Source organism: Mesocricetus auratus, unplaced genomic scaffold (assembly GCF_017639785.1).
Source record: "Mesocricetus auratus isolate SY011 unplaced genomic scaffold, BCM_Maur_2.0 Super-Scaffold_100021, whole genome shotgun sequence".
NCBI lineage: Eukaryota > Metazoa > Chordata > Mammalia > Rodentia > Cricetidae > Mesocricetus > Mesocricetus auratus.
In genome coordinates this window covers 31,554,754-31,573,473 of record NW_024429202.1, presented here as the reverse complement: position 1 = coordinate 31,573,473, position 18,720 = coordinate 31,554,754, and the positions used below count along the sequence as shown (strand labels likewise).

The window sequence follows — 18,720 nt, the reverse complement described above, 5'->3', positions numbered from 1 at the left end:
AACCATCTTTGATGTCAGTATCTCCTTCAGTAGTTCCGGTCTGGAGCATGGAGAGTGGGTACTGGGTTTTATCTGTTTGCATGAGCATTGGTGGCAGGAAGGCTCTGGGAAAGAACCTCCAAAGACTGTGAGCACACATTGTAGGGCATCCACAGGGAACCTGACCAGGCCTGTGAAAGCCTGGAGTACCAGTGCCAGGAGCATCAGGTCCTGGAGCATCACTTTAAGGAAAAGGAAAGGCCAGGCTGGGACCATGCCACATAGGTGTCTGTCCCATTCCAACCTACTTGACTTGCCGTCCAGTCCTGCTGACTTCTGAGGGCTGCCTGGCATCACAGGACCCGGGCATCATGGGTTGGATAGGCTGGCTCAGCAACAGCCTTTGAGCAGAGAAAAAGAAAAGGGACATTACAGTTGGCAATTGTGATGGTTAGTTTTCACTGTCACCCTGATACACAATCTGGAGTCACCCGGGGAGAGTCTCAATGAGGGACTCTCTATACTGAGTTGACCTGTGGACATATCTATCTTGGGGGAGACGGTCTGAAATTAATTGCTGTGGCCAGCCCACTGTGGACAGCACCATTTTCTAGACAGGGCTCTTGAAATGTGTAAGAGTGGTCTAATCAAGCTGAACACGAGCAAGCGAGTAGGCGTGTCTGTATTCATTTCTCTCTGCTTTTGACTGCGGACGTGATGTGCTTTGATGTTTCAAGTCCCTGCCTTGACTTTCCCACAGTAATGGAATGTGACCTGGAATTGTAAGCTGAAGAAAATTCCTTCCTCACCCAAGTTCCTTTTTTGGTAGAGATTTTATTACAGAAACAGAAACAAAACTAGAACAGTATCCAAACAGTGCCCCCCCCCCCACCATGGCAGTACTAAGAGCCACACAACAACCCTGACCTTCAGGACCTTAAGGTCCGCCTTCCCTGCTGTCACCTTAGCTGAGACCAACTAGGGGAGCTTTGGAAGTTTGCTGTGCAGAAGGGACAGATGAAGGAAAAGCAGAAATGGCCCATTCCTGTCCTTTCAACAGGATGGTTTCATACCTGAGCTGCCTATCGTGGCCGAAGTCGGGGCTGGGCTGGCACTGGCTGGCATCCTGAGAGGTGGGAGCATCTGTGGTGAGGCTCAGGCCTGGCGGGAGCACGGCTGCTGAACTGCTGAACTGGGGTGGTAGGCCGCTCACTGACCGGCCGCTGGCAGGCAGCAGCTGTGAGCTTCTCACTGGCTTTGGACCCTGGAGCGTCATTTAACAAGAGAGAGAAAGTTCAGACTCAGCCAGACCGTCGCTTTAGGAAGCCTCATAGAGCTCCCACCTTCCGACTCTAAGGTAGGGCCAACCAACTGTGCAGCAAACCGTTTTTATTTGGAATATCTTCCCCCACTAGATTAAAATCTCCCGGCCAGTGTCAGACTCTCGGCAGAACTGAACCAGTGAACTGAGTTTTTTTCCTTACACATTTTACTTGAGCTCTTTGCTGTTTTTCTACCTCACTGGGCCTGTGTCTGCCTCAGGGCCTTTGTATATGCTGACCCAGCTTTGCGAAAGGTTCTTCCATTTGATGCTGATACAGCTGACTCTCACACTCACCCCACAGGCTTTGCTGACACACACCTTTCAGGGAGGCCTCTTCTGACCATCTGCACACATTCCCATGCCACTCTCTGACACATTGTCATAAGTGCTCATTTGTCTTTGTGATCCCCATTGGGACGGAGGACCCTGGGATTAAAGGCGTGTGCCACCACCACCCAGAGAGCCCATGTTCAATTCCCAGCATTCACAAGGTGGCTCACAACCATCTGTAAATTCATGTCCAGGGGATCTGATACCTTCTTGTGGCTTCTGTGGGTACCAGGCATGTAATGCACAGACATACATGCAGGTAAAACACCCATACACATAGAATTAAGCAAACAAGCATATAAAGTGAGTTAAAATATGAAGGGTCTGGTGCATAGCACAGTGCTACAGTGTTTCTATGGAGAAGACCCGTGTCTGGTCCCCAGGGTTAATAAATAAGTAAATAAATGATAGAGGAGGATGCATGCACATCTTGTGCAGATGCTGTCCCATTTTATATAATGGACTTGAGTCTCTTCTCTAAGTTTTGGCATCCATGAATGGTTTCACACCATCCCCTGTGGACCTGGAGGGAAGCCTTTACTTATCCATCCTGCACTGTCCACTGTCTGGCCCAGTTCCCAGATTCTCTACTGGATGAGGAACACCTTGGGTTCTACAGCACCCCCTCTTTCATTGTTGCTCCCCAGGGCACAGATGCCCACTAGAGCTCATTGTGTGGATGAGGAGGTTTCAGGAGAGCCAGTCATCTGCCATCTATGCCACGATTTCCCGGAAGTAGGGACTCAGGACTCTACTCCATTCAAGGGTCATTTACCACTAGTGACCCTGTCAGATTGTGAGGTCACTGGCAGCTTGTACTGAGTAGAAATGGCTGCAAGAGAAGGGCTTTGCAGGTGGTCCTGAAGCAAGAGGCAATGAACAGAGGTAACTATTCACGTGGCAGCAGTGAGAGAGGAATTGTGTACAGAGGCATAAGGCCCAGGTACAAAGTAGAAAGAAAAACAATACAGCTCAGACCCTCAAGATGGCTTTATAATAATAGCTAAACAAACAAACAGAAAAACCTAAAAACCTACAACTGTCGTCTTCCCCGAGTCCAGACAATGGCGTCTAGGTTTCCAGAATTTGACAGCTGCAGGAATCAAGAGTATCTTGGCTGCATGAGTGTGTCTACCCTAGTGGTAAGGACAGGTCATGGACGAGGGCACACTACCTGGGTGGCTATGACATTTGAGTCTCTGAGCAGGTGCTGGTTTGTGACTTGGGTGGATGCTATCTGCCCTGGCAGAGCAGTGTCAACCACAAGCTGGGACTGAGTGGCTGAAGACCGCTGCTGCAGCTGCGGCTGAGTTGCTGGTCGCTGGGCACTGCTGAAGCTCAGGGACACAGCCGGCTGCTGCAGAAACATCTGGGGACAGAAGAGAAATGCCTGTGAAGTGAGGGCCATGTGGGCTTCATACGTGTCCACCTTCATTGTCTTCCTTGTCCCCAGGAAGGAGGGAAATGCTCGGAATCCTTGACAAGCCTAAAAACAAAAACAAAAACAAACAAACAAACAAAAAACCCGATTCCCTGACTCAGCAGCAGATGGTGGAGGGCAACACACCAGATATGGTGTCTGGGTGAAAGAGACCTTGTCCCTACCTTCCTGAGGGTCACAGTTAAGTGGCTGTATTCTGACAGTGACAAAGAGGCATGCATCTAGGTTTTCTATGCACAAACCGACATACTTCTGAGGTCCAGGTTGACGTATCGGTGTCACATTAGAAGGGAGAGGCATCTTCAGAACAGAATGGTCCATAAACTAATGGTGGGAGAGAGCATGTTATGGCTCACGTCATACTCAGAGTAGGGCTGGGTCTTACACCCAACCTAAATCTCTGCCCAGTGACCAAGGTTTTCACCTGCAGTGAAAATTTCAATACAGGGCTGAAAGGAGAGGGGGGCAGCCCCTGCTTCCAGGGATTGGGTGACTCAGTCTTCCAGGAAGAACAATGGGAACAGAGGCTGATGTGTCACCAGGTCCACACCCTTTAAAGTTACACTTGTGGTTTTTTTTTTTTAAAGATTTTATTTATTTATTATTTATACAGCACTCTGCTTCCATGTACCCCTGCAGGCCAGAGAGGACACCAGATCTCATTACAGATGGTTGTTAGCCACCATGTGGTTGCTGGGAATTGAACTCAGGACCTTTGGAAGAACAGCCAGTGCTCTTAACCTCTGAGCCATCTCTCCAGCCCTACACTTGTTTTATAACCATGCTTCGTTGCATAAGCTGCCTTAGACATTTAAGGCCGTGACACATTATTAGTTTAAGAAAAGGCTAAGTATTCATGAGTATTCTGATTTAGTTCAGTTGGTGCCACACACAGTCGATCCTCATTATCTGGGAGCTTCCCAGCTCCAGACTCACCCAACCTCAGATCAAAATGGCCCAGGAAAGGGTTGCCTCTGTGCTCAACCAAGTGTAGATGTTTTTTCAGTTGTTATTTCCTAAATAATGTATAAGCACTTACATAATTGGAGGTGTACAGACAACCTAGAGATGATTTAAAGCAGGGGCTAGGGGTGGCTAACCTTTTAGCCTATCTGGATCACAATAGACAAAAGCAAGTTGTCTTGGGCCACATAAAGGTGTCTAATGAGTGGCAGGTTATTTTGTGTGACAGGAGGACAGGATGTTGTTATCTACAGAGTTTAAGAACCATGCGATAAAGCTACAAAAAAGCAATTAAGCATTCACAATGTTTTAAGTGAGCTTATGGCTTTGTGTTGACTGTGAGGGCTCACAGCTGTGGGCTGTGAGTTGGAGACTCTTGATTTAAAGAACACAGCAGGAGGTGGGTCTGTTGTGTGCAGCCATGCTGTGTTGCAAAGGGTCTTGAGTTCCCGTGGGTTTTAGTGTCTCTGGGGATTGTGGGATTCCGAAGGGCAACTGAATCTCATTTCAAGCAGATGTTTAAGTGCTTTGACAGGTCTTTTTTCTTAGGTTTTTAAGTTTTCTGTATTGAGTACACGGGATGTCTGAAAGCTTTGGATATTTGAAATATTATGTCGGTGTTGGCTCTGGTAGTTAATATGGATTATTCACAGTTTGTTCAGCTTGTAAACTAATTGGATGTAGATTAAAGAAAAAACAAATCCAAGTGGAAGCTGTTTTAAGACCCAATCAGAATTGCAAGACAAAAAATACAATCTACAAGTTGAGTCTAAATGTTGAAGAAAAAAACTTTAATAACCTTAGTAATAAGTTAACCAAAAGCATGTAAGTACTTCTTTTAGCCCAAACTCTTGGGCGTTGAAAGTGCGCACTGAGACCTCTGGCCTGACTCCTGTCCCATTCCAAGCTCTCAGCTTTGTGCTTTGCAGTCTTTAGGGAGGGGCTGCTCTTCCTTGCAACATGTAGTGGATTGAGTTGCAGTTTGTGAACCAGGGCAGCACAAACATATATTTATCTCAGAGCAGTAGGCTCACACTCACTGAGCACCCCAGGGGATCTGGAGAGGCAGGACGAACCTGCATCCTGCAGCGGCTGGGAGGAGCGCTCCAAGGCCAGCTCTCCCCATAGATGAAGCTGAGCCTCCAGTCCCTGACCCTGAGGGCAGCAGGTGGCTGTGCTGGGAAGTTTGGATCTGACACCCTTTTCACTTCACCCAGAAGTCTGCAGTTGTGAAATGAAGGCTCTTGGTTACTTTAGGGGCTAAAAGAATTTTGTTTTTTTTTAATAATTAAGTATTTAATTTTTAAAAGAAATATTTTTTGGGGCAGGAGTTGAGACAGGGTTTCTCTGTGTAACAACCTTAGCTGTCCTGGAATTAGCTCTGTAGACCAGGCTGGCCTTGAATTCACAGAGATCAGCCTGCCTCTGCCTCTCCCATGCTGGGATTAAAGGTGTGTGCCACTACCGCCTGGCTGATTTAGTATTTTTAATTATGTGTCTCTGTGTAGATGTTTTCATAGGAATGCAGGTGCCCAGGAAGGCTAGGAGAAGTTGTCAGATCCACTGAAGCTGGATTTACAAGAGGCTATACACTGCCTGACATAGGTGCTGGGGTCTGAACTTGGGTCCTCTGGAAGAGCAGCAGGCCCCCACCCCTTTTATTTGAGACAGAACCTTACCATGTATCCCTAGATGGCCTAGAAACAGTTATGTAGGCCAGGCTAGTCTTGAACTCACAGAGATCTGCCTACTTCTGCCTCCCAAGTGCTGGGATTGCAGGTGTGTGGCACCAAGCGTAGCAAGAAGAATTTCTGGGTACTCATCACCTCAGATTCAATGCCCACACATTCGAGCATTAGTGTTGTATATGTGATTCCAGCTATTTCTTTGCAGGAGGTTTGTGAATAGCACATGGGATGAACAATATCTTCTAACTTCAGCAAAAACCTCATGCTCATGTCCAATTACTTTATATTCCTTTTGGCAGGATATGGTTTGCTTGCTGACCAAGGGTCAGATTAATGCAAGATTTATTGTGGCAGGCATTATACATTTACCTTAAAGATGACATACTTGAATTGCAAATGAAGTGCTGCCAGTGTAGTGACAATGATTCTGGGCAATATTAGGAACTTTTAATGATTTGGTTTCCTCATCCATACAATACTCACTGTACTAGTTAGGGTTACCATTGCTGTGAGAAAACACCATGACCTCAGTTTCCCTGAATAACCAACCCCTTCAGTCCTGAGCCTTCAACTGCCACTGAGGCTGCACCTTCACCAGTGGCCTCTTGTGGCCTCTTGTGCTGTGCCTCAGCTGCTCTCCATGACCCCTTCATGACTTCAAAACCAGTACCACCTGGGTGACTTTTACACGACCAAGTTCAGCTACCAGGACAAGGAACAACCTTTGCTGCCTAGGGAACACAGCTTCAGGGTGCTACCTCTGAGGATACACTTCGAAGATTTCATCTCAGTGGCACTGGACTCCTCTTAATCATGACTAACTAATTTCTCAGTCCCAACTGACCAGAATCAATTGTCCCAGAAAAGCAAAAGTTTAGTGGTTCTGGTCTATTGTTAATCACAGCTGATTCTTCGGCCCCAGCTGACCAGACAACACAGATTCTTCACACAGATGGCCTGGTAGAGCCTTTGCTTCCCTCTGAAACTTCACAAGCCAGATCTCCATCCTCTGCATTTCTCTCAACAGTATCTTCCAGGCTCCCACACCACAGCTCACCAAGCTTTGAACACTCAGTGGCCCTTCTCACCCAAAGTTCCCAAGTCCTTCCATATTCCTTCCAAAAACCACACGACCAGATCGGTCACAGCAATACCCCACTATCTGGGTACCACTTTCTGTCTTAGCTATTGTGCTGGAACACCAGGACCAAAAGCACGTTGGGGAGGAAAGGGTTTATGTGCTCATCACTGAAGGAAGTCAGGACAGGAACTGAAGCAGGGCAGGATCCTGGAGGCCAGGAGCTGAGGCAGAGGCCATGGAGGGTGCTGCTTACCAGCTTCATCTCAAGGCTTGTACAACCTGCTTCCTTATAGAGTCTAGAACCACCAGCTCAGACACGGCCCCAACTACAATGGGCTGGGGCCTCCCCCGTCACTCACTAATTAAGAAAGACTGGCCTACAGCCATACCTTAATGGAGGCATTTTCTCAGTTGGGGTTCTGTCCTTTCAGATGACTTTAGCTTGTGTCATAAAACTAGCAAGCACAGTGACACAGGCATCACATACCTTGTAAAGGATGAATGGAGTCAGTGCATATTAAGTACTTAAGATGCAGTAGATGTTGAATAAATGCTAGATGATAACAATATACTTCAAATGAAAGAAAGATCTCTGCTCCTTTGATTGGGCATATGGAGATCTGATAAAGGTGTGAGTGGGAAAATACACAGACAAATAGGAGAAAAAACCTTTTGCTCAAACTGTCTGTGCTGGTGTCATGGAGCTCACAGTTTGGTAGGCTACACTAGCTCATCTGTGCATGTTCTCCACAGATTAAAACCCTTGTTCTCTTTATCTTCCTACCCACCACCGCACCACTGAGGCAGGTATACGCATTTAGAGAGCTAGCTAGCTGGTTGTTTGGCTATACTGATGGATGTCTCAAAGACCCAAATCAAGGAGCATGTTATTTGTCATTGCTAAAGGTGTCCATCTAAGCATTCATCTGAATAACCAGCAGAGGGTGCACATGCTCCAGTTATAAATAATAATAATAAAAATGAAAACTAAAAAGCAAGAGACTCCTTCCTCCTGACTGGAGGGAGTGGCAGGGTCTCTGAGCACAACAGATGTGTGTCTTTCATATTCTCCTGGGGGCAAACATCAAACATCCTGGAGGACTTCCTCATAACTAAACTTTAAAAGAGTTCACTAGCACACACTTAAGTTCTGAACCAACGAAGTGAGTCCCCAGAACTGCAGTAAAACAGCCTTGGCTTACATCTGGGCACAGATGTCCACGCTTCTGTTTTTATCAACAACAGAGAAGGATTTCATGGATTTCTCAAAAGAGCTCTGGGGTCAGTTTTATAGAGAATGTGAAAAAAAAAAGTTCCTCAAACCAAAGTAAGAAAAGCATGTTAGAACAAATAAGCCACACTTGTATGCAATTTTTCCACTATTCACAACTGCCTAATTTTACAAATTTACAGGATATTCAGAAGTAATCAATATAAAAACAACAGAAAAAATCCTGTATAACATGGCATCATCACCAGGTTTCAGCAATCGTTAATGTGTTATCATTCTTCTGTCTTCCCTCTCTGGTGGTATGTGGGGTAGAGGTTGGGGAGCCTATAGTAATTGTCACTTGCTTATTTTTACAGCTTAAAAAAATCACATTTTGGTAGGAGTTTTAGGATGTATTTAAGTCTTGTGAAAAGCAAGAAGCCAGGCTGTTGGAGGATTTGTCCTCTGGTTTGATTATCTGTGGATTTCCATGTTCTTTTGGAAAATTCCATTGTGAAGCCAAGGACAGAGGAATGAACACAGAAAAAGCTTGCAGCAGAGGGTTTAGCTTCCAACTGGGAAGGTGTGCACTAGAGGGCTTGGCATCCACAGGGGAGGTGTACATTGGGGGCTTGACTTCTATAGGGAAGACATACACTGGACTCCTGTTTTCCACAGGGAGGCACACACTGGAGGGCGTTGTTTCTGCAAGGGAGGTGTGCACCAGGAGTCTTGGCTTTCACAAGGGAGGTGTGCACTGGAAAGCTTATGTTGCATAAGGAGGTGAGCAGTGGAGAGCTTGGCTTTCATAGCAAGGTGTGCACACTGAGGGACGCAGCCACAGAGAGGCATAAACTGTAGGGCCTGATGTCTACAAGGCTGGAAAGTACTAGAACACTGATTTCTACAGGGAAGGCATACACTGGAGGGCTGGGTCTCCATGACACCTTATAGAGCTCAGGTACATATGTGCTTTGGCATACATATATGTTTTGGGGTTTCACAAAATGTGCCGCTAATGGGGGAAATATCGTATTCTGTACAACTGGGAGCAAAAGTGATAGCTTTGTTGCCTGTTATTTTAAAACCTCGCTCTAATGTGGCACAGGCAGGAAGCAGAAAAGCTCCAGGCACTCCGGGGGATGTTCGTACGCCTACCTTGCTTTTTAGCACTTTCTGCTTCAATTTCCCCCCTTCCTGTTGGTATAAAAATTCCATTAAAGTAATTGAAGTGAGACGAGTTCAAGGCTACCAACCAGGTTATGGATCTGCGAGAAAAAAAAGAAATACTGCTCTTGGGGAAGAATTGAGAAACAAGGGGCATTTTATAAATTTGATGGTTCGATGAGCATGCTTTTAATCTCATGGAACTGCCAGTGTCTACCCATGTCCATGCAGGGAAGTCACTGCAGCAGAGGAGGAGGTAGAGGGGCTTTAGCTTCCCAAGGAATGCTTATGAGAATTCGAAAGGGATTCCTGGACTTTAGCACAGGGGTATCTTAGGTTGTCCCCTTTGGTAAAAGTGCTATGCAAGGACAGGAAGGACAGGATCAGCAGGTGTCACCAAGGTCCCCTGCACCTCCCAACAGAACTGATAAGTACTTGGGGAAGCAGAATAGCTGGAGAGGGCTCTGGGGCCAGCCAGTGAAACCACACTGTCACTGTCATGTGTAAGTCTTGTCATGCACTGGCTTCTCAGTATCCAACATGGTGTGTCTGTCACGGTGCCACTGGATGCTCGAGGGAGTTGGTGTGGTAGGGATGGGTAAGCAGCAGGGAAACCCGGTGGCCATTTTCCTGTGCGGTCTTTCCTGCCCCCTCTGTCCGGCTTAAGTTGGCTGCAAAAGATTAGGGCTCTCACGACAGACTCAAGGTTAACTGCAATGACATCTGCAGTTAAAGGCTGGGCCCAAATGATACACTCATAAAGTTAAACAGTCCTGAACTAAAATATGCAACTCCCAGCATGGTTGGGGAATCCATGTAATTAATTTTTCCCTTAGACAGATCTGATATGTGTGTGTGTGTGTGTGTCCTTGACCAAAAAAAAAAAAACCCAAGACCCAAAGAAACACATGACTCTTAAAAGGATTCCAAGAAATGCATCTGGGTTTACGGTATATACCACTGCTGTCAGACTATGTCGTGTCCCCACTGACTTCTGCCAAGGGGTTGGCAGGGAGGTGGCAGCCCAGCTTCCTCTGTTGCTTCCTTAGGTGGCAGAACAGGCAGCATGACTTCCCACAGGTCACTGCAGAGCTATCTACAGGTCCCTCGGCAGCGGCCTGTGCTACTATGAAACCTGGCTTTAGAGGTACTGGGAACTGAAATCCATGATCCAGGGGACACCTAGGCAGGGCAACCAGACGATAGTTCCCTGAGAGGAAGTTCAGGACGGACAGAAGACAAAAATGGGCCCACAGAAGTAGGAGCAAGGAGGACGACACGTGGGCGTTTCAAGTTTGGCCCCGCGTGGATTTGTTTCATATGCTCGTTCTGTAGGTGTTACTACGTGCTTCCTAAGCATACGGGGTTCTGTGACACAGTGCACAGGGACTTTGTCGGGGGTGGGGTGTCCTGCCTGAACAGAAGCAGATCCTAAGGAGCGCAGAGGCCAGCCTGCGCAGGTGCATCACCTGGACGTTGGAGTCCTGGACCAGGCAGAGCTGTTCCTGGATCTTGTGAAGCTCTTCCTGCTGCCACCGGATGTTGGCCTGCAGGATCCGTGTCCTCTGCTCCAGCTGGTCTTTGATGGTCTGGAACATGCTGAATTGTGCTGAGAACTTCAAAAGGAAGTTAAAAAGAAAAGTGATCAGATCAAAAAGCTATTTCAGCCTGAGGCACCCTTGCCACCGTTCCGATCAATCTTACACACTGCTCTTTCTTATCCTTCGGCCACTGCTCTCAGTAGCTCTGAAAAAACACTGCTTAGCTCAGAAGGAAGCAGGGCCTAGAACAAGGGCTGGGTGACCCGAGGGTCTGTAGCCAACCCTCCTTGTGCTAGTGATGACAGTAAGTCCCTCTGCCATCCTAAATTTGATCCTAGTGGGCCTGGGTCCATCAAGGCCTTCTCACCCTTTCACCCTGCTTACCGTCTGCCTCACTCGTTCATGAAGGATAGAGCTATGGGGAAGGACAAAGTGGCCACCTGATGCTCCCCTCAAGGATGACACGGGCCAAGGGGCTCCCTTCCGGAAACTAAGATCAGCTTTAGAAAACTCTATGCCTTCTTACATGTCATCTCCTTCGACAAGGGAACTTCCCTTGCCAGAAATCAAGGGAAGATGTAGAGGTGGCCTTCCTTGGGTGTACAACAATCCCTGCTCTAGGACTGCTCTCTCCTTATTTATTTCCTTCTCTCTCCCACCCCTTCTTTTTGAGACAGGGTCCTGCTTTGTAGCCCAGGTGGGCCTGAACTCAGGGCAATCCTCCTGTCCTAGTCTTCTGAGTGCTGAGATTACAAATGGATGCCATCACACTCAGCCTGATGCCTGAGTTTTGAAGTAAATTTGCTAGGCTTGTAGTTTCTCTTTCTCTGTCTGCCTCCTCTTCCTCCTTCTCCTATCTTCCCTTCCTTCTTCTCTACCTTTATATTTCCTTCCTTCCTTCTCTCTCCTTCTTTCTTCCTTTCTTTCTCCTTCATTCCTTCCTTTCCTCCCTCTCCCTCCCCTCCTCTTCCTCCTCCTCCTCTCCTCTTTCTTCCTCTTTAATTTCTCAACCTCTATCCCCATTATCTTCCTGCTGTTTCTTGTCCACTGTCTTTTGCAAATGTCCTTTGACCTCTCCTGCGTGGCAAAGGAAGGAGGGCAGCAGAGCTGAGGACGCAGATAGAGTCTGCTAGAAGACACAGGGACTCACCACTGTGGAGCAGCACTGCCACAGAAAGCGCAAGTGGGGAGTGTGGCTCAGTGGGATAGCGTGTACCTAACAGATAGCAAACCCTGGGTCAGTCCCCAGTACTGGCCAAAAAGAGAGCCTGTGGGAATGATAAGGGCAGAGCCACACTCCTCAGCCATGCTCCAGGCAAGCAGACATGGGAGCACCCCACCTCTTCACTGCAAACCTCATTTCTTCTCCATAAACACATGCCATGCTTATTAGGGGTCAGAGTGCCGAATGAGTGCAGAGACAAACTGCACCTGGGTCTCAGAGACTAGGAGAAGCTAAGAGGCTTTATCGGCAAGCTCCTCTCTCGTCTCCAGTTCGACCTCAACGAGATGGGCTTTGATATCGGACGGCATCAAACAAAAGGTTCCTAGGCTACACAGAGGTTTAATCATGGCTGCTCTAGGCTAGCCCACCCCATATAAGTCACTGCTGCAATGTAACCCATCAAAGCAGGCTGCTGGGTTTTGACAGAACATTCCACCGAGGGAACGACCAAGCCACACTAGGTATTCAATTAAAAAACGAGACACAGAGCTTCTGTGGTGGGTTCTAAGTGGTCTGAGAATGTCAGGGCCTCATGGGAAACTCTAGAAGAACTGGCAGTAGGGTGGCTCTGATTGGATGTCATAGGGGCTACAGGAGCCGGTGTTCTCTCTCTCTCTCTCTTTCTCTCTCTCTCTCTCTCTCTCTCTCTCTCTCTCTCTCTCTCTCTCTCTCTCTCTCTCTCTCTGTCTCTCTCTGTGTGTGTGTTACTAGAATTCAAGGAAGGCCTTGCATACTCTAGGTAGGTGTCTGTCACTGAGCTTCCTCCCCAGGCCTGACAGTGTTCTTTTTGATTTAGGAATCCACTCTGACTTATGAGTGTGAAGGAAAAGAGGCTTTTGGTAAAATCGCCAGTTATTCAGACAACTACATCCCAAGATTTGGATTTTACACACTACGTTCACCACAGGACAATGCAATGACAGAACGTAGGTACATAATAACTGGAGGGACATCATAGAATCTCATCCTCTCTCACTTGCTGTAGCTCTGAGAAGGACTTGAAAAGTCAGGGCGTTGGTTAGTGTGGCTCCACCAACCTCAGATGCAAAGCATTCTTAATGCATCTGGACTGAGCATGCGCAGACATGCAGGCACGCCTCTTCACCACTATTCTGTATCACTACAGACATCATTAGGGCACTGGCGTCAGATTAAACACTCATCACCAGAGGGACCTGCCCGATATGAACGGGTGTGAGCAGGCTCTGTGGAAACACTGGGACCTGAGCATCTGTCAGGAGAGGTCTTGGAACCAGTCTGTCTGTTTTACATAAGAATGTCTTTAAAAATACAATAGTTGGGGCCGAAGAGATGGTTCAGCATTAGGAGCACTTGCTGCTGTAGCAGAGGACCCTGGTTCAGTACCCAGTACCCAGTGGAAGCTCACAGCCACCTCTAACCTTGTCTCCAGGGGATCTGATACTTTCTGAACTCTATGGACACTTACATGCATGTGGTATGCACAAATAAACACACACACTCTCTCTCACACACACACAAAATAAACCTTAAAGCAAATGCAGTTGTTATCATGTATAGAGCATACCGCAGACCAAGAACAGTTACTATTAAGTAGATTTCAAGAAATGAAGAATTAGAACTCCCAAAGGGCCATCGACCATTAGGTTTTATAAAATTACAGAAGTGAAAGGAATTCTCATTTCTTTTGCCTTTGGATCTAAAGAAATCACTAATTTGATACCAAATGTATCTCAAGAACTTGAAAAGGAAAAACACTGTTCTGATTTTTTTCCTCCTATGAAGATAAAGATGGACTATTTTAATTAGGAGACTCTGGCTGAACAGCTTTGATATCACTGCTCTAGTCAGACGCTAGCAAGAAGCATATGCTAACACACGTCTTTCTTATTCCAGGAAAGCATCCGAGGCCACTTCTACGAGGGCATATGTTCTGAAATGTTCCCATCAGCCATCTCAGATCTGTACAGAGAGAGACAGCCAAACTCTGAGAAGCTGAGGTGTTGGTGAACAGCCATCTGGGACCCAGGTACAGATTGGGGCCAGAGATTGGGAAAATGCCAAATGCCCATAAAAGAACTGAAATCAGAGCTCTGGGCTTAATGGTAGAAATGTAAGTGGGATACTCCCCATGACCACATAGTGGATGGCCCTGTGCTTGGACTCTTGTCCTCTGCTAGGCAAGTGGGGCATCACATAGCTCTCTATAAAATGCATACTCGGGTCTCTCTTTTCTATTGTCACCCATCTATTCATCTACCAATCTCCTGGCCACTTTTCAGGGCCAACTAAGGGATGCCTCCTTCAGAAAGCCACCCTAGATAGACTGTTTGACTGGCCCTGTGAAGCATCTGTGATAGGTGGTTTCTCAGGTTATCTGCCCTTTCCCTTGACTCTACAAGCTAAGTGTGAGGACCGTGTTACAAGCATCCCTGCATCCCTAGTGCCTTGTTCATGGACTGACTCAAGCAAAAGCTCACACCGAGTGTTATTGAAACAGGGAAGGAATTATTCAGCGTAGCCGTAATACACCCTCTTTTAAAAGAAATGTGATGCTTATTGTAATGAATTAGTAGCTTCTAGAGCCTTCCAAGGTCTTCTATGATGTTTTGTCTCATTCAGACCTTTCCTAAAATTTAGAGTTATGTAAAATGAAAGGAATGCAGACAAATAGTAGAGTGATGACAAAGATGATTATGAAGATGAAAACCAGACCCCGGGGAAAGGATCACAGAGTAAGGAGAAGATGCGAGAGACAGTTGAGGACGGCTGCTTTGACAAGGAAGTTCATTTCTAGGTATGTCTCGCGTGGACTTTGGGATAAAATCCCCCACTTCAGGCATTAGTTGATACTTGAGAGTGTGATACATAGCCGTGTGAGAACATTCACAAACCCAGAAGACATCTCTCTGCCCCCAATCTCTGACTCACCTGTGTCATGGGAGCAGGTGGGCTCTGCAAGATGCTCTGAGGCAGGAGCTGCTTTGCGAGGTCACAGGATGATGGTGAAGGCAGGGGAGCCTGGGGAGAGAAAGGGGCTTTCTAAACGACCACTTCTGAGTTGCTCGGGGGCTCGGCTCTCTGCTCATTGGGTTGTCCAGCTGCAAGACTTAGGATGGAGACTTACAGAAAATTAAGGCCTCTATCTCCTGGTTGCACTGGTTCCTGTGCAAGACACACAGTTAAGAGCGACCCATGGCTGGTTTAAGACACGTGTGGCCCTTGAGCCAGTTTCAGGTGCCCCGGGAGTACATGATTCCTACCACGCTGAGTGTCAGGCAAGGCCACTGCTGTCTGCCTGCACTTGGCAGCTCCATTCTATTTCCCTCTGCCGCCCTGTGTTAGACACCATCCTTGAGGATGGGCTACTCTTCTCCCCAGTGGATTTATCCTCAGGATGAAATCAAGGGAGTCATTCCCTGATCACTTGGGAAGCAACATGTAGAAATAAAGAGCTACGACTCCCAGGTTTCATGGGCTGCCAAATGGTTTTAAGAGATAAGAAGACACTTCTGAAGTTATCCTCAAATGTTTGCAGGACAGCAATGGGAGGAAGTGGCAGCAGGGAGGGGTTACGGGGGAGTGAGAATCCCAGGTGCAGGCTCACCCGCCACCAGAGGCTGGCTCACCCTCCAGATGCTCACTTGGCTTCTTCCCTGTGGCCTGCACATCTGGGGGGGAGACGAGGCACACGGGGCTAGCACCCATGACAAAATATGGTCTGTTGATGATGGCATCCAGGCCAACACTCTGTGGTGTTCTGGAGAGGGTTGGCATACAGCAGTATATAGCCACTCTGCACATGCAGAATGAGATTCCAACAGGAAAGCCCCCAGAGGCTCAGGAGACATACCCTCAAGATTGAAGCTCTGAGTTCTAGTCTTAAAATCACTGGAATTTTGCATTCTGCAAGTGCGTATCCATGCTCATTTTGCAATAAAAAATATCTAAAATTAGTTGCTAAATCAATACCATGGTTTCACGCCCCCCCCCCCCCCGCCTGCAACACCCTCCCTAGCCTGTCCCCTCAATATCTAAGTAAAACTGATTCCCTGGAGAGAGTCCGTGTGTTCCTGTAGCTCTTCAGCCCACATCACAAGGCAGCAACCCCCCCTCCGCTGAGAAGATGGGGATCCCACACATACCGGCATCGTGGCTGCCTGGCTGAGCCCTGGTACTGGTAACTCCTGGGGTAGGGTTGCCGGTCTTGGCAGAGCTGCATTGCTGTTCTCAGCCATCAGTTTGTTTGGAGTGGCTGTAAGAAAACAGTCATGTCAAAGTATAGACAGGGGGTGGTGGATATGTCAACGTGACACAGGCTAGGGACATTTCAGAAGAGGGAACACCAACTGAGAAAATGCCCACACCAGATTAACCCCTGGGCAATCCCGTGGTACATTTTCTTGATTGATGATTGATGTGGGTGGAACGAACCCTGGGTGGGTGGTCCTGGATGATATAAGAAAGAAAGCAGGCTGGGCAAGGCAGGCAGGAGGAACAAGCCAGTAAGCAGCAGTCCTCCATGGCTTCTGTATCAGCTCTTGCTTCCGGTTCCTGCTCTGACTCCCTGGATGACAGGTGAGATAAACCTGTCCCTGCCCTGGCTGCTTTAGGTCATGGTGCTTTTCTTTTTCTTTTTTAAATGGAAACCCCAACTAACACATATGGGAAAGTCGTGATCAGTGAGGTATGAAACACAGAGTGTAAACTGTGCTTTCTGGGAAGCTGGCCTGACCCAATCCAGTCTGGGACTTTGTGTGAGTCTGTGCCCCTGGTCTGGTGCGGGTACCATTCATTACCCATCTATGGACTGGCACTCACAGGTGGGCTCTGACAAGGCTGTGTGCGAGGACTTGTGGGAACTCCTTGAGGACACAGAGGGCGAAGGGCTGGTTGTCAGACCGGAGGCACCCATGTCGAGTGGGTTAAAGTGCGGCTGCGGCTGCGGCTCCAGGCTTGTGTCCTTTTCCTGAAACACACACACACACACACACACACACACACACACACACACACACACAATCCGTATTTCAGCATTAAGATCGAATGAATGAATGGCATGACTTTAATTCTAGTATGTAGAAGAATTTGGGAGAAGTACTGGATCTTTTTTGGAAACATTGTAAATACATTTGGGCAGAATAGATACTCATGAGTCATGTAGTCTTACAAGCTACATTTATCTATACCTTCTCACCTTTTATTCTGAATTTTCATATCCCCCCCCACACCGACTGTGTATTCTATTTTTTCCTTTAAAATCGTTTTCTCATTACCCAGAATTTTGGCATTCCGAAATGAAGGAGAGGAGAGATCAGAAAGAAACAAGGCTGCTAATAGCACTGGACTGTTCACATGGCCAGCGAGATAAACGCCCCTTTACACGTCTCACACTGCTTCTCACATGCTTGCTCTCTGCAGGGGTAAAGAGCCTGTAGTCTCTCATCTTTTGATCTCTGACTCTTTACTGATCCTAGCTTCCAAACCATCTCTGCCCCAAACATGGCATGATGAAAGAGAAAGCAGCTATGGTGGCCCAGCTCCCATTCCCTATTGCTTAGGTGTCATAAGTGTATGAAAATGGGGGTTATGATGTTTTTTTTTTGAAGCTGAAGAAGAAAAAGTTGTTTAGTCTCCTAAATCCTGGTCCCACTCAGAAGGGTGGAAATTGCCAGTACCTACTGACTGACCTGGGTATTCAATTTCACATATGTGATCCCATGTCCTGTTCTGTCTTTGAACTCATGGCTCCAGTAAAGATAGTTGCTACCATGGTGTGTGTGTGTGTGTGTGTGTGTGTGTGTGTGTGTGTGTGTGTGTGTGCATGCACATGTGTGTACCTCCAAAGAGGACTGGGATGACTGATATGTGACCTACAAGCTGTTGTGCCAAACAGAGTGACAGGATGTGTCTCTGTGTGTGGTGGGAAATATTAGCTGCTTAGTGACAATCTCTTTAGATAAGGCTGGTCTGAGGGTCACTGCACCATGACCACAGTGAGCTGCATGTCCCTGCTTAGCATAGGAATCAGCTCAGGGAGTGAGTGTACACATCAAGGGACCTTCACAGCCATCACCATCACTGAACATCAACCCAACACTGGAACACGTGTTTGCCAAACATGTCAGTCAGTGCAACATTAAAACTCCCCTAAGTAAGATCACCACAGACAGTTTGAGAAGCAGTGTCCCAGAGGCTTCATTTCAAAAGGAGTTCCTACCTTGTCACCCAGAAACCCGAGTGACAAATTTCTGGTTGGCCGGTGGGTGGGTACCCATTACACCCGCTCTTTGGTTGTGATGTATGGTGTGTCTACCACTTGTCTAACATTAGCAGAATGCCATCCTCTGCCGTGGTACACGGTGTGTGATATGGCGAGTTGGGTACCAGACACGTCCCTAAGCAATGGCAGCCTCCTACGTCAGAACGCAGACGATGGCTCACAGAGGCAGGATGGCAGCAGGTAAGCCTCTGCAGACACTGCTCTCTGATCTTTGAAAGGGACTTCTCCTTCCTCCCAGTTTCATCAGCAAAGGATAAGAGATGCGTTTGTTGATCAGAGACAGGATGACAGGCTTCCACAAAGCCTCTGGTCAGGCCCTGGAATCTAGAGTGCTGGGCACCCTAGAACTACCTTTCAATATATCCAAAACAAGGATTTGTCCCACAATTGATGCAAGAAAGTCCTTATTTCCTAGATTGATTGGCAGCTTTTTCGCTTTCTTAAAATAACACTGGCCCTCCTAGCTGATCGCTTCTTAGTGTTAATGAAATGCAAAACTCTTCCCTTTC

At 47.4% G+C, this 18,720-nt stretch overlaps 1 protein-coding gene across 4 annotated transcripts in view; it reads right to left on the bottom strand.

The window, feature by feature from the left end:
* Npas2 (neuronal PAS domain protein 2) overlaps positions 1-18,720 on the bottom strand; it is a 174,552-nt gene that overhangs the window by 15,302 nt on the left and 140,530 nt on the right. For all 4 annotated transcript variants that reach the window (XM_040729340.1, XM_040729338.1, XM_040729337.1 and 1 more), the window contains exons 13-19: positions 16,750-16,897; positions 16,074-16,183; positions 14,860-14,949; positions 10,653-10,799; positions 2,808-3,002; positions 1,053-1,243; positions 288-380 (exon numbers count right to left, since the gene is read on the bottom strand). In XM_040729340.1, the coding sequence (XP_040585274.1) occupies positions 288-380; positions 1,053-1,243; positions 2,808-3,002; positions 10,653-10,799; positions 14,860-14,949; positions 16,074-16,183; positions 16,750-16,897 (974 nt within the window). The remainder of the gene's footprint in view (positions 1-287; positions 381-1,052; positions 1,244-2,807; positions 3,003-10,652; positions 10,800-14,859; positions 14,950-16,073; positions 16,184-16,749; positions 16,898-18,720) is intronic.